Source organism: Falco peregrinus, chromosome 6, assembly GCF_023634155.1.
Source record: "Falco peregrinus isolate bFalPer1 chromosome 6, bFalPer1.pri, whole genome shotgun sequence".
Lineage (NCBI taxonomy): Eukaryota > Metazoa > Chordata > Aves > Falconiformes > Falconidae > Falco > Falco peregrinus.
Window position 1 is genome coordinate 61,592,140 of NC_073726.1, and position 14,768 is coordinate 61,606,907.

The 14,768-nt window shown below is 41.1% G+C and overlaps 1 protein-coding gene across 2 annotated transcripts in view; it reads right to left on the reverse strand.

Moving 5' to 3' along the window:
• RIC8B (RIC8 guanine nucleotide exchange factor B) overlaps positions 1-14,291 on the reverse strand; it is a 40,258-nt gene extending 25,967 nt beyond the window's left edge. For both annotated transcript variants that reach the window (XR_008747794.1, XM_027786637.2), the window contains exons 1-2: positions 14,136-14,291; positions 11,012-11,059 (exon numbers count right to left, since the gene is read on the reverse strand). Coding sequence is in view for 1 of the 2 variants with exons in the window: in XM_027786637.2 (XP_027642438.2) it covers positions 11,012-11,059; positions 14,136-14,222 (135 nt within the window). In the remaining variant the exon portion in view is untranslated. The remainder of the gene's footprint in view (positions 1-11,011; positions 11,060-14,135) is intronic.
• Between the last annotated feature and the right edge of the window lie 477 nt (positions 14,292-14,768).

Genomic DNA, 14,768 nt, shown 5'->3' on the forward strand with positions numbered 1-14,768 from the left:
CATAGGAAACTACTTTTGCTAAGCTTCCATATAGCTTTTGAGTTTTCAGCTGACTTGACAGACTAGGTCGTCGTGTATTAGCTCTTCAGAATATGAACTACTGCAAAAGACCTCCAGTGATCACCAAAAGCAGTTTTTCTTATGGATACAATCCAAATACATCAACAATATTGGCAAAAGCATTAAGCCAAGATGTCAGATGCTATCCACCACTGCCAGTTACGAAGTTTACTCAGTGCCAGGACTAAAAACTTGAGTAGCCAGAGTAGCAAGGCTAGAGAGAAGTTTTAAAAATACATCAAAATAGAACGATGACACCTACAGTACCTGCAGAATTACAAGGTGAGGTTGTTTCTGTCAGGAGACTGGGAAAAAAGAAACCAAACCAAAATAACTGCTGTTCAACACACAAGTATTAGTACACTCTATGTTCGGTAACGCCTGTAATGTGTGTTGCCACTTCGACCTAACCTATGGACTTCTCCCATCCTCAGTAAGATTCTTAGAAATGTTACCTCTGACACTGAAACATAATGCAATTTTATTGGAAGACTCCAGCTGTACTAGATTTGCCAAACCAGCAAAACTGCTGCTTTGGCAACACAGATTGAAGTTTAATACCGACATGACTGCTGGGGCAAACATTAATCATGTAAATGCAGCATAAGGAAACACAACACTCCAAGAATCTGCAGGTCAGAACAGTAACATCTGAATTATAGAAGAATTACCTTTTATAAGACAGGAATGGACAATCAGATGATCAATCAAAAGGGAGAAAAGACAGGACAGAAAAGATTGCTTGATGAGGGAGGACTACATAGGGGTTTTATGCGTTAAGCTCAGGACAACATGAGTAGTCGTGGCTATCAGAGCCAGAAGTATAGTTACGAAGAAGTTCCCAAGTAAGTGGCAACACAAACTGCATTGTACCTCACAGGACACACTCTCTACCTGCTTCTCACTCCCTAAGCTTTGTGTCTTGACTATTGACACAAATAAATTACCAAAGAAGCCAGCGTAGCAACTAAATTGAATAGCACTAGTGCAGAAGTCCACTTAGGACCTGAAATTCATATAATGGTCTCAGGCAGTACATGCCAATAAGAAAGTGATAAAAACAAGCATAGGAATTCTAGCAAAGTAAAAATAGTTCTTGAGGAACGGTCTCTACAATTGCAGCCTTCACCACCACAACAAAAAGGCAGGGAGCACAGCAGCCCATCACCCTGACCCAAAGTTCAAAACAGAAGTTCCACTTGGGACATCCAAGCAAATTTCATTACTGTGATCACTGACAATTAAAGCCAGAAAAATAATAAATAAAAAAAAAAGATCTAAGTCTAAAGCAAATCTAGAACAGACACTCCAGAAGAATAAGGGAGAAAACACAAATCTTCAACAATGTTAAAAGACAATCTGCAAACAAAGTCAGACAGTAGGGATTCATAATATGATTTCTAGTATGCTTCTCCCGCGGTGAAGCCCACCCAAAAGCACCACCCAGAGAATGAAGACCATGACTCCATCTCCACAGCTCTCACTAGATTAAACCAGTAAGACCCTGAAAACAAGGAGTGAGCTCCACCCCTTACTATCACCCAGGCAACATGAGAAATCTTTGTCAGAATACTATAGGCACTGCAACAGCATAAAACTCACATTTGACCATCTGTACAGGCACGAAGGTACTTACGGTGGGGATTTCATAGACAAGTATCTGGAAAAAAGACACTTAAATACAGAGTTTTCAGAGTTCTTCAACATTAATCTAAGGCTCCTCCCACAGATCTGTACAACCCCCTGATTTAAGCATAGTAAGATAGACCTGCACTAAATGTTTCCAAAGGTGGCATCTTTCAAGTGTTTGTTAAAAATTGCCTAGGAAACAAAAAATGACCAGTCTAGATCCACAGTCAAATTATCTGGTCACAGCTCAATTCCTTACAAGAATTTTGCTCCTATTGTTAAGAGAGTTTTCCATACAATTAACTTTGCTTTGCAAGCTGAAGCAACAGTTGTGAAGCCTGGTTTTGAGGACTAACACAGTTACTCCTGTATGGAGTCTGAACAGACAGTTCAGAGAACTCCAAGCAAAGGCCCATTTATTCTGTTCCCTGTTCAAGCACATTTTTATTAGAGTTAGTCTTCCTCATTGATATCAGCTGCAACGAGGTGGTCTGTAATCATTTACTCAAGTTCAACAACTGGTTCACCAACAGAACTCTCCTTCTCGTTGGGAACTATGTAGCAGTACCATATTAATGGCACAAGAAGCCAAATTACTAGTCTTCCCCAAATAAAGATGCTGAATGAACACTTCAAAGACATAGTGGGTCAGACTGCCTGCCTTACCAGTAAATAAATACAGCACAAAACCATATCTGACTTTTTGTTAACAGTACTGAATTTTTTTCTAGGACTTTAAATACCAAGGATCACTTCATGAAGTATCTGATCCAATCAATACTCACTGAAATTAAGGGGAGCTTCCACTCAATTTTGTTAGCAGAGCCAATATACATTTTGCATCTGGTGCTCCAGTCTTTAATCTCAGTTGGATAAAACCTGAATGCTCATTTGACTACATAGAAATCAATCCTCCCAAATTCAGACCAATTCCCTCTCCGCCCCCATAAGTTGCACCCACCTGCTGCTATGGAAGTGTCACTGCAAAATGTCAAAAGCACTGCAGGGGACATCCCAAAGGGCACCAAACTCCCACTGACTTGCCATAGGAGGTGGAAGCCTAACCCTCCCTCCATACATTTGAAAACTACCTTTGCAATTTAATTAAACATAAAAAAGATCATCTCATGGCTTCAAATCTTAGTGAAATGCAGTTAACAGAAGATTCTTAACTCTCAATAGCTGTACTAAAGATAGATACTAAACAGAATACAAGTATTTTTTTAAGATTTAGCAACTTACAAGTTTAAAAAACCAAACCATTGGTGGGCTTGTAAGGTACTTAATTTCCTACATGTTCCTGAAGCCTTGGCTGCATAAAAGATTTCACAATATAAGGAAGGCTGGAGTTTATTTTTAAAAGCATTAATTATACAGTCTTATGCATATTAGATTAACAACTAATCCACCATAAACTTAAGAATAAGGTACTAAGGTTCCTAGCCATTACAGCAAAATACAATTTTTTTAAGAGGTAAGACTCACAAAAGTGAAAAACACGCAGGAACTACTGACAAAGTTCTCTGGAGTTAGACCCTGGTGAGCCAGCAATAGTGATTTTAAAGGAAGCAGCACTGAGTTATGATACCACCACTTGCAAACCTGCTGAAGTCTGTGACAGTGAACCACTGCTGGCCAACCTCAAGTGTCAATAGGAGCATCTGATTATAGCTGAAGAGCTATCCACGGAAAATTGCAAAGCAAGGAAACAGATTTCATTCTATTAGGAAATTGCCTTGGAGGTAACAAAAACAAAATGCCATACAGCACATTTTCTGCTTTCTCCTTGATGGTGTGAGAGAAGTGATGCACAGAGAGAAGAGAAACACTAAAGGATATGACTGTAAAAGCATTATTACCCTTTCCATTTCCTTTAGGTGGTGCTTTTTCTACTGTCCTGTAGGCCATTAGCATGGCATAAACTAAAGGGCACAGATGTTACTTACTCAGTTGGAAATGAAAGCAAGTGAAAGAATTTGGGCAGCAAGGTACCTCCCCACTCACAGAATGTACGATTATTGTCCTAATTTCACAGTTTTACTGCTATCCCCTATATTGCTGTATGAGTTTAACATTTTTTTAGTTCTATCCTTTCAACATTCAGAAGGGAGTTTGACTTTCATCAGTTGTGCAACAGCAAGATGTGGTTTTCATATATTTTTCCACAGAACCAAGGTAGATTCTAGCCTTTTTAAACTTTTTTTAAAAATTATAAAATACATTCATATCTCTGAAATTCAAGAATTCTCAGCTTTCAGGCCAATAGTAAGGTGAAGACAGAGCAATACTCGCCATTCCTTTTGTCTATACTGTAGTGTGAGTAATGGCAAAACATTGTAAAATTTTATTGCATGTTAAAACAGAAAGCCCAGAAACACCCATTTGTCATCTTGTCTTGACAAGTAAAACATTAATCCACTTTAGTCTTTTATCCCCATAGCATAAATGCTTGATGCTAAGAAGCAATACAGTCCTATAGAAAAAAGCAATATCCTGAGATACCAGAGACCTGTGTTTTCCTCCTTGCTCAGCCACACATTTTTTGGGTGGCTTTGGGCAAAAAGGTACCATCTCTACTTCCATTTTCTTTCGCCATCTTTGTTTACAGGCTGCTTAGACTGGTCGGGGGATGCACGAGGGGGAAAGGAGAGAGGAGCACTGTAAGTGCTTATTAGCAGGTGCTTGTATTTCCCAGGCTCAACCTCAGCTGGGGGTACTAGGTGTTTGTGAAAAACAGGGTACTTCATGACCTTGCTCTATGGGGATGCCTGCACGTAAGGTCCTTTTCCACCTCCTCTCTTTGTGTTTGAAGATGTTTAGAAAGCACACTTGACCTATATTCACTTTTTTCAATTCACAGACCACTAAACTTTGGCTATGTTATGTCAGCTGAATTTACTGTAGCTTTTCAACAGCAGAGTAATAAATGTCTTGATGAGAAAATTTCCCTTTATTTGCTTCTCCTTCTTCGGCAAATGATTCTCTTTACTTATATAGGCCTCTGAATTAGACCAGGAACAAGAGAATATAGCCTCCACTCAGCAAGTATTCAAATCCAAGCAAACACCACTGCTTTACTGAACACAGCATTTAATATGGACACAGATTATTCAGTGCTAGAGAAGCTGCAATTCAAAGGTGAACAACAAAAGTTCTGCTAAACATTACAGAAATAGTGTACATACTTTTCTGCATCTTTATTTTTGAATTATGCCATAGATGCTTTAAGTACCAGAAGAGGTATGTTTCTTCGCAATCAAGCTTAAATTAAAGCAAGAGGAAAAACCACAACCTGTTGTCAAATTGACTTGGAAATACATGTTGTTCCCCTTTTCCACTGTCTCCAGTGACAGAGCATACTAGTAATAAAATTGCCAAAAAGAGTCAATCAAGAACAGAAATCCTACAACGGCAGAACAAGAGTGGTGTGCTTGGTTTTGTATCACCTTTGTTCATTTCTCAAGATCAATGTTCTTTGTATATTTCTAGGCATAAATACATCCATCTTGACTAATAGCAAGTGATAGCAACATACAGGAAGCTATACGAGTACATCAGACTGAAGAAATTCTTACTACACGTTAGGCTTAACTTAAGCAAAGATCAAGCTTTTTAAAGAATGGTCCACAAAAATCAAATGAGTCCTTCCCACTCTAATAGCTGGGAAAGAAAAGTCACAGGCCCAACAGTGAGTGCTTGCTTACTCTTTTAGCATGGATGAACCAGAAGCCACCATGTCTTTGGCTTCATTAGGTATTATGTGCCAGAGCACATTTATTTAGGAGAATGGGAACATCGTAAGTGGTATCAGGTCATGCTTTCCCTCTCATGTACTGGCTTAAGTCACTCTAGTTCACTTTGTCTTCTGACCCATGTTTTTCATTATTTTCAAATTTCAATTTTAATTAAATTGTCTCTAGGGGTTCAAGAGAAGTACGTTCTTAATTTAATTCAACCTAGTTCTGCAGCTGTTCAGTGGTGAGAATGGTTAATGAAATCAGCTGTAGTGCCAAATACAAAGGAACTGTATTTCCCCCAAAAGGTTGTATAGGTCTGCTATTGTTTACCCCATCTATATTGCTATCTATTCCTCAAACTTACCTTTACTTTACTACAAACATGAAGATTCAGAACAGACTCTACCCAGTTTTCAGGGAGATGAAAGGAACATTAGCAGTAACCACAATAAACTGCACATGAATTTTTACAACTCCCAAGTTTCAGTGGCTCTCAAAATTATTTAGAAGCTTCTCTTAAAACACAAGTTCCTCTCCATCTCATATAAGGCAAAATTAAGCATTTTACGTGTTTCTTCTATTTTCAGTAGACTATGCAAATCAATGTTGCAGGAAACCAAAGCAAAACTATGTTTTGGCAAGTCAGCGATAACAGATTCCAGGAGCAAAGAGGCATAACTTGGAATTGCTGAATAAGAATGTTCGCTGATCATTACTGCTAACAGGACCAGCATTAAAAGAATAAAATAATTGTTTCAATCTGCTATGAAGTTTTAGAGTTAAGCATCCAATGCAGTATGAAAGTAAGCCCAAAAGTATTTGAAATGTTAGTTCAAGCTTTCATTTTCTCTGGAAGTCAAGAGAACATTTATATAACATTTACAATCAACTGTGTTGAATAATGGGACAATTAGATAACCTCCTCTGAAAAGGCCACGCTCAGTTTTTGCCTAGTCTTTGTGGACACATAAGGGCAGAGAGGGAAGGTGTACACTTGTATTCCTTGAGGTTTCAGCCTGCTCCACTTCAAAACCTCATTGTTCATCCCCCTCAACAGGAGGAGGTCAGCCTGTTTGGTAGAAGCCTGCCAGCTCTAACACGGCAGAAGTTCAAGTCACAGGTTTGAACACGTGAGAGCTTAGGCTAGATGGGCACTCTTGCAGGTAAGGTGAAGAACATGCTCAGTAATCCATGTTGTCAGAACCAGTAGAATAAATACCTGTTTCAGAGTCAAAGAAAGGTGAAATTCTGCATAGCTGCACTCTCAGCAGCCCTCCTTGACCTCTCCACTGAACAGGGAGAGGGAGAAGCTTTTATGAAGTCTGTAACCCAGCAGTGAAAGAAGGGTGTTAATAGGACAAATGGGTCTCACTGGCTTGACATAAATCTTAAGAGATGTAAAAACTGAAAAATGTTGGATGGGAGTGGGCAGAACCAGAGGGAATTAGAACAAATGCTTAGTATTAATGAAGCAGACTTAGTAACTTTTCTTCTCTTACAGACCGGTACTCCCTTAAGGGGTTTCAGTAAAGTTAGAACAATTAACAACAACAATTAATGCTAAGATACCACACACTGTGCCCACAGGAGTGCTTGAGCTTGATATTTTTACAGGACACTGACTAACAGACTATAAAAGCTTGTAACAAAGTCACTGTAAGGAGAAAAATTCTGCACCTTTGTGGCTGCAGGAACCTCCAGACCTCCCAGAAGTGTCACAGTGTCAACAGCACTAGCCAGTAACAAGATTTTTCTGAGACTTAGACCATGACGGCATCTTGTTGCATCAACATACTTTACTGCTTCCATCCTTCCAAAGTTCAAATATGGTACAGTGCACAGCCTTAAGGAATCTCCACACATCATGAATTTAATTTGGAAAGTCCCACAATACATTTGATATGATTCACCATCAGCTATTTCAACACCTTTAAAACATTCGGCAATGTGGGGGGACAATGCTGTTTTGGTGATTTTCTTCATACTAAAGGAGGCCTTGAATTTTAGATCCATTATGTTCAAATTGAACCTGAACAATAAATCAAGAAAAATGAACTCAGACTTCAAATTACAGGACTGAACGAACACACTAAGTTGGAGCCAGTAGAGTAGAAACCAGGTAAGTACTACAAAAAGTGAAGCAGACAAAATGTAAGGAGTTGAAAAGGAAATATGGCAATCACGAAGACCCTGCCATTTCAGATAAGAACATGGCTGATGAGTAATATTCTTACATTTGGCTGCTGCTTCCTTTTTTACCCCCCTTTCTCCCCCAAACTCAGCATCTTCATCCAATTTAATAAGTCAGTTTTGGTTCCTCTCTTGGTCTTTTCCTGTTTTATCACCTAGGCAAACGGTGCTGTAGCTCCTTCCAGATGTGTAATGCTGTGGCTAACTAGGGAACCAGTACTGACAGACATTTTCAGGACACAAAGAGTGCTGTGATTTTCTTACCATTTTAAGTCTCTAAACAGCACAAATGCGTTGCTGCTACAGAAGCAGGATTCTGACCTCTCAAGGTACAAATAATGGAGAACAAAGCTGTTAAATAATAAGAAAATGGTTCTAAAAAAAAAAAAAAATCTTCCTTTTTGTATTAGGACATGTGAGGCTTGAGCTGAAGTGCCCACTGTGCCACATCAAGAGGGACATGCTATGCCAACACCTCTCTCCAAGGCGACTGCCCAGTCAAGTTATCAGATATTCATTTTCTGGAGTTGATTCCAGCATAGACCTAAAGAACCAACTGTTTGTGTGAACCATGCCAAGCTGCTGGAAGTGTTGTTTTGTCCCAGCAAAACACCACGAAGAACTTCTTGGCTGGCTGAGACAAACAGAGCTGATTAAGGCAGTGTGGTTGCTTCAGAGGAGCTTAATTTCAGCTGCTATCCCAGAACATATTTACCTCTGGCTGGCAATTTCTGTACTGTTTACACACACAAACTGAAAACAGGCTTTCAGAAATTCTTATTTTTTTATCAGAATATGACGTTAAGAAGGAATGGCACCAGCTTGATCTGCCTGGTATCTGAGTAGACCTTACAGTACAACGCAGGTTGCCAACTGATAAATATCAGTATATATTTATATAGCACCCATCCTATAGGCCAATACAAACACATGCATCATTAAACAAAACAACAAGGACAAGTAATAGCTCACATTACAATCTTCTGCTTTTTATTATCCTGTGATGTATTAAAGTCCTGTGGCTATGTCCAGATAGACCAGCTTGATAGCATTACCTCTCTTCCTGCCTTCTAGGGGACAAAACCTACTTTCCTCCTGGAGTTCAGTCAAACTCACTGTTGATTCAGTTCACAGCCTCAAGCATCATAATTTCATAGCCATATTACGGCAGAACAACTGCTGCTGTCCCGTTTACCCAGCTTCTATAGTCAAGCCAGAGTTTTGACCTTCCTGTCTTTTCTATTTTACAGCATGGCACTGCTACATATGGGTTCTCCTCTCCCCGGGCTAGAAAGGTGTAAAGCACAATTACGCCTATGTTACAATACAATTACACTACAGAAACAACCTTGCTATAATTCTAAGGTCATGGCTGAAGCCATGTGGTGAGGCAGAGGAAAAGAACTCGCATTGCTATTGTTGATCTTTTAATTGCACTCTTGCATAGACGTGAACGACTTACAACAAATTCTGTGAGACTTGCTGGAGTAAATAACTAAAAGCAAATTTACTCCTAGGCATGAACAAATCCAATATGCCACAAGAGACTGGTAAGAATTATAGATTGCATTCATCAAGTTATATGGCAAGTTTCCAATGTTTCTCTGTATTTGCTCCCATAGCTGAACTTCAAGTCTACTACATGACTTCATTATGGATTGTGACTGTCTAAAATCTTTCACTGCAATCATTCTAAGCTAATAGCAGCAGAACTACAAATACTATCCACTCAAGTGTATTTTAGTATTACTAAATTAGAAACTGAACTCATTTCTGAATTAGCATGAAGCTACATCATGCAGTCTTCGAGCAACCTCCATTAATTTTGGTGATAACTTCAGTAGTTTGCTCTCACCAAGAGTGTGTACTATTTTACCTTTCAATTGAAAGCATTTTTATTTTTTACCTTAACTGATGACAGGAGAGTGCTCAATGTTTTACAGATACTAAGGGTATCGAGCATATGCAGTTGAGTATCTGTTAAAAAAAACACAGCAACAAACCAAAACCAACCACACAGAGAAAATCCTACACACCTCCACTCTCCCAGCACTCATTGTCTTTGCTCAGCATTCGCCAACTTGGCTTCTATTATCCTTCCCTATGTTCTCAGGTACCTAGCATTCAGTTTTCCAGACTAGACACTTCCTCATTCTCAATGTAAAAAGAAGGAGAAAGGATGGGGAGGGAAGAGAGGGAAGAACACAAACACAATGGAAAAAACAAAACAAGATCCCATTTAAGTTCTCCTATAAATCAAAAAGGACATACACAGTCCACCACATCACCGAACATCAGCTTCAAACAAAATCATAGACAAAGCCAAGGTAAGAGGTCTTTGAGTCATCCATGTAATAAGGAATTGTAACTTAAGATTACAGTACACATAACTGATGATTTTGCAAATGCAAAGGACGGAGAGACTTATCAACCCAACCATTTATCAGAAAGACTTAATACCTGAAAACATTTAGATTTTGCAAAATCAATTTTTTTTGTGTCCAATTTAAGACAAGCTATCCTTGCAGGAATCTTGCAAGAACCTTTCTGCAAGAAAAAAAACTTCAAGCTTGAAATCAGAAATAGCAGGAACATGCAGCCTCATTCACTAATGAACACTTTCTGAATAAATATACAAATCAGCCCAAAAACTAGTTAGAGAAAAGAACAGCGGGGTCTCGCCATTACATATTACACCATAAAAATAACAACAGGAAGAAAAAGAAATCTATGTCCAAGCTTTAAATGCAAGGCTGTGGATGGGTCTAAAGGGACCTGTTCAGCCCCAACACACCTGTAAAGCTCCATTCTATAACACAGAAACAATTACCATGTTTGGAACCTGACATGCACAGTACACATTCTGCTGCTTACAGCTACCTTCAGATTAACAGGCTTCTGTACCTCTGTCTCTCCTACAGCTCCATAGCTTTCTTCTGTACTTATCCCTTCAGCTCAATCTCCAATATTCTTTAATTATTAACACAGACAAGAAATACATCTCTAATATTGCTACCTGCTGAGGAGAAAAATGGAAAAACGCATTGCAAAATTTTTAGATTAAAAGCAAGTATCAATACTCAGTATATACAAAAGAGTATCTTTATTCCTCCATCCCATCTCAAAACCTGTACCCAACAAAATTATTTATGGGCTTTTCTGTTACTACTTTTATTCAAGACAGGTGTTTATATTAGGGGAATTTGCTTTTCTCTTTCAGAAAAAAGGGGAATGGTAGGTGTCATGTCTTTGCACTGAAGAAACAAGAATTAATGCAGAACTTTATAATCACTACTTGCACCATTTCACAATGGCAGCTAAGTTAAGATAATACTTTGCCCTTTTTATACTTCTAACCAGAGTAGGTACGCAGCTCAATAGCCTATTTTACTCACCTTTCTTTTGTCTTCATCTTCTGGATCAAATCTGAAAATGGTCCTATTCTGTAAAAAAAAAAAAAAAAAAAAAAAAAAAAAAGTTTGCATTTGTTACATGAACATCAGCTACCAAGTATGTAACACCCGCAAAACCATTGCAAAATTTTACAAGTCTGGTTAAAACCAGCCTCAGATAATGAGGCCATAACCATGTTAACTGATGTCCTTTTCCCATTCTACCCAACTGCAAGAGCTTCAGTAAGTGGCTCCAACTAACACTTTCAGAATTACTACTGGTGCAGAGCAAGCCTTTATCTGTGAGCTGTTTCTGATGTGAGTTAACAACCTCATGCACAGCACTTCACAGAATGAAAAACATTAGCTATAGCCTTGTGTTTACAAATATCTTATTACTCAGATTATTCGCCAAGCACTTCTTGTTTACAGGCTTCTGAATGCACTAAGCCTGAAGTGTCCCAAACCAGAACAACTGTACTACAAACCCGCCCAGAAAACAAGTAGCACAAACCAAATAAGTCTTACTACAAAACCTACCAGTTTTCATATTGTGGCAATTTCCAAAACACACTCTCTGGTACAGCTGAACATGAGATAGACATGGTCTAACAATGAGTACTTATTTCCTGTTAAACACTTCAAATAGTAATTGAGTCTAGTTCCACGTTAGTACCCTGAAGTATGTTATTAGTGAAAAATTACTCATATGGCACAAAGTTTATTCTGCCAGTCAAAGAAAGCAGTAATACCAGACAGTTATTTTAAGGACATTTTAAAACTTCCCAGCTAAATGAGTAAGCATGAAGAACTGCTTCTAAAAAAATAAAATTATCAATTTTTATTACTTCTAATATACAGCTTGCTACATCATGCAAGTGACTGAAAAACAAAAGTGACCCTCCATAGCACATTAGCAGGCCTCTTGCCTTTCATGACACAAGCTCACAATTACACTGAAAGGCCTTGGACATCTACCCTGCCATCAAGGTTTACCAGTATCAGTTAGATCCTTGAGGATGGCAGGAAAGTAATTACTCTCCTTTCTCCTACAGGGCTCCCACTAACACTACTGAACAACGCAAGTTCAGCAAAATGCCAGCCAAAAGCAGGTGAATATTAAGTGATGACCAATTAACCAACAGAAGGCAATCTTTGCATTTGCACATTAACATTTTTGGAAATTTACAACAGAAATGTGCAATAGTAAGTACTGTAAATGCTGGAGGAACAGATTCAGAAGAATCACTGCAAATGGGACAGCACAAGGGAGCAAGAACAGACCTATTAATTACTCTCATTGTAGTTATTCTGTAGCCACCTGCACCTTCAAACTACACTTAATCCATCCTTTCTCTTCAACTAAAGCATATTTAAATTGTTATTTGGGAAAAAAACTAAGGAAACCTAAAGCGCAGAAGAGGCATGGGCAAAGATCTGGAACCTGGAGTACCCTGCCCACCCTTTGCTGGCCCACAGGCAATATATCTGAGTTAGTAACACACTGTACAGAAAGAGAGATGTAGGAAACATTAAGGCAAACTTCTTAACAAGAAACACAATAAAAGAAATGTCATATTGAGACAGTATTAAAAGAGTTCCATGCCAACTTCAAAAGAAGCATTTAGTTGCACGCATAACTCCAAGACTCCATTCAAAGACTTGAAATGACAGAACAGAAACACCACTAGTTTTCACTCGGTCCTTGAGAATTCAACTTAAGCCTAAATAAATTCATCTGGGGAAGCTGCTGAGAAGGCACAAAATCCAGTACAGCAAAATTATGAAATGTTTGTCTGCACTTTTTGTCTGATAACATTTAACAAACGGTTATTTTCAAGAGTCAAATCAGAAGATAAAAAGGTTCCCTCAATCAGAATCCTTCCTCTATACCTTAGAGGTCTGCGAATTAAGAGATGTGTCTAATGAACTCCAGACCTATCAATCCTTCAGAAAAAGTGTCCTGCAGCTGCGTCAATCTCTGCATTTGAATTTCATGTGCACAAAGGCAGCCTACGTATAGACTGTTGCTCAAGCTTCTTCTAGAGGCTCATTTGAGTGAAGATATCAGTTACTGCCGTTGTTAAGACTTAAAAAATACTGCACATAAGACAGCAAACTTCAAGCCATGTCTTGGAGACTAAAGAATAAACTTCACCGGTCCACATTCATTTGGCTTTTCCCCTAATCAGAGCACTAGGAATCTTTAACTAAAAACCTCGTTTGTTCCTGTAACAGATTCCTAAATTTCGGCAGATAGTCAGTTCAACACAACTGCATTTAAATTACATCCAAAGCAAAACTCTCAGTACCACCAGTCACAGAAGTATCTATGCAAAGGACAGAGACAAAACCTGATGGGTTGAGACGTGAGCTGTGCAAATAGACTATACTGCTCTACTAGAACCTAGGTATCAAAATGACCCTACCAGAGACGGGAAATAAATAAAACCCACCTAACTTCACTCCTATTTCTACTTCCCAACATTACTGGGAAATCCCTTCACTTCTTGACTTAGCATACGCATATCGTACTGCAATGGCAGTAGACACTAATTAAATTTACTCTTTAATACCTAACGGGTTGAGCTTCCAACGCTGACATAACCCTGCTTACAGATGGCTACCCTTTTCCCTTTGCTGGGCCAGAATCAGGAACACCAGGCGAGGCCTGGCAGCCCATCTCACACAGGGCCCTCCCAGCAGAGAGCTGCTCCTCGGCTGCTGCCACGGCCGGTGCAGAGGCCTCTGCCCCCCGCACGGCAGCGAGACCCGGCGGCAGCGGCCTGCCCACCCAGGGCACATCGGCCGGGTGAGCAGGCACACAGCCTCTGTTACTGCCCGGCCTCCTCCCCCAGGGATATGCAGGTTAGGAGGTTTCTGAGGCAAACTTACGCTGTGGAACAGCTCTTTCCACAGGCTGATCGCCGATAACCCGCTACGCTACCCGTCTGGCACGTAAAGCCGAGGCCAGCCGGAAGGCGCGGGGGGCCCAAGCCTGGCGGCGGGCTTGACCTACCCGCCACACGGCTGGTTTGCGCTCCCGGCCAAGTCTGGTCTCCCCCGGCACTGCCCTCGCTCACCACCCTGGTACTGCTGCGCTGTTCCCTCCCCAGCGGCCCGTTACCTCCTCGTTGTACCGCGCCAGGACCCGCTCCACCGCCTCGGCGCTACCGCGCCCCTCCACGGCCTCCAGCACCGCGCCCAGCTCCATGCCCGCCGGCCGCCGCCCGCTCCTCCGCCGGCAGCAGCCGCCGCTCCGCCGCGCCCTGACCTCCCACCCCGCGCCCCCTGACGTGACGTGACGCAACGGTCCCCTTGGAAACCGCCCGGACTGGCAGGCAGTCCTCGAGAGCTATTGGCTGGAGAGGGCGGCGCGGGCAGCCCCGAGCTCTCCTATTGGCTGCCATCTCGCCCGGTCCCGCTGGCTGGAGACAGCGACGAGCGGACTACGACTCCCAGCATGCTAAGCGGGGGGCCCTGCGGCGCGCGGCGGGATCTGCGGCGCTCTGATGCCGCGGGGCACGCTGGGTGCTGTAGTCCGCGGCGGGCAGCCCCAACGGCGCCTGGCGAGAAGGGCGGCGGAGCGGGATGGAGAGAGTGTTCGAGTCCCGAGGGGCCGCGCCGTCCCGGAGAGCGCCCTTGGGTTGCTTGGTGGCACGAAGCACACACCGACATATGCCCTCCTCGTTATGCCTGTCCATTTGTGCGCTGTCTGCGACTTGCCCTGTGCTTACCGTGCCTGTCACAAGGCAAACAG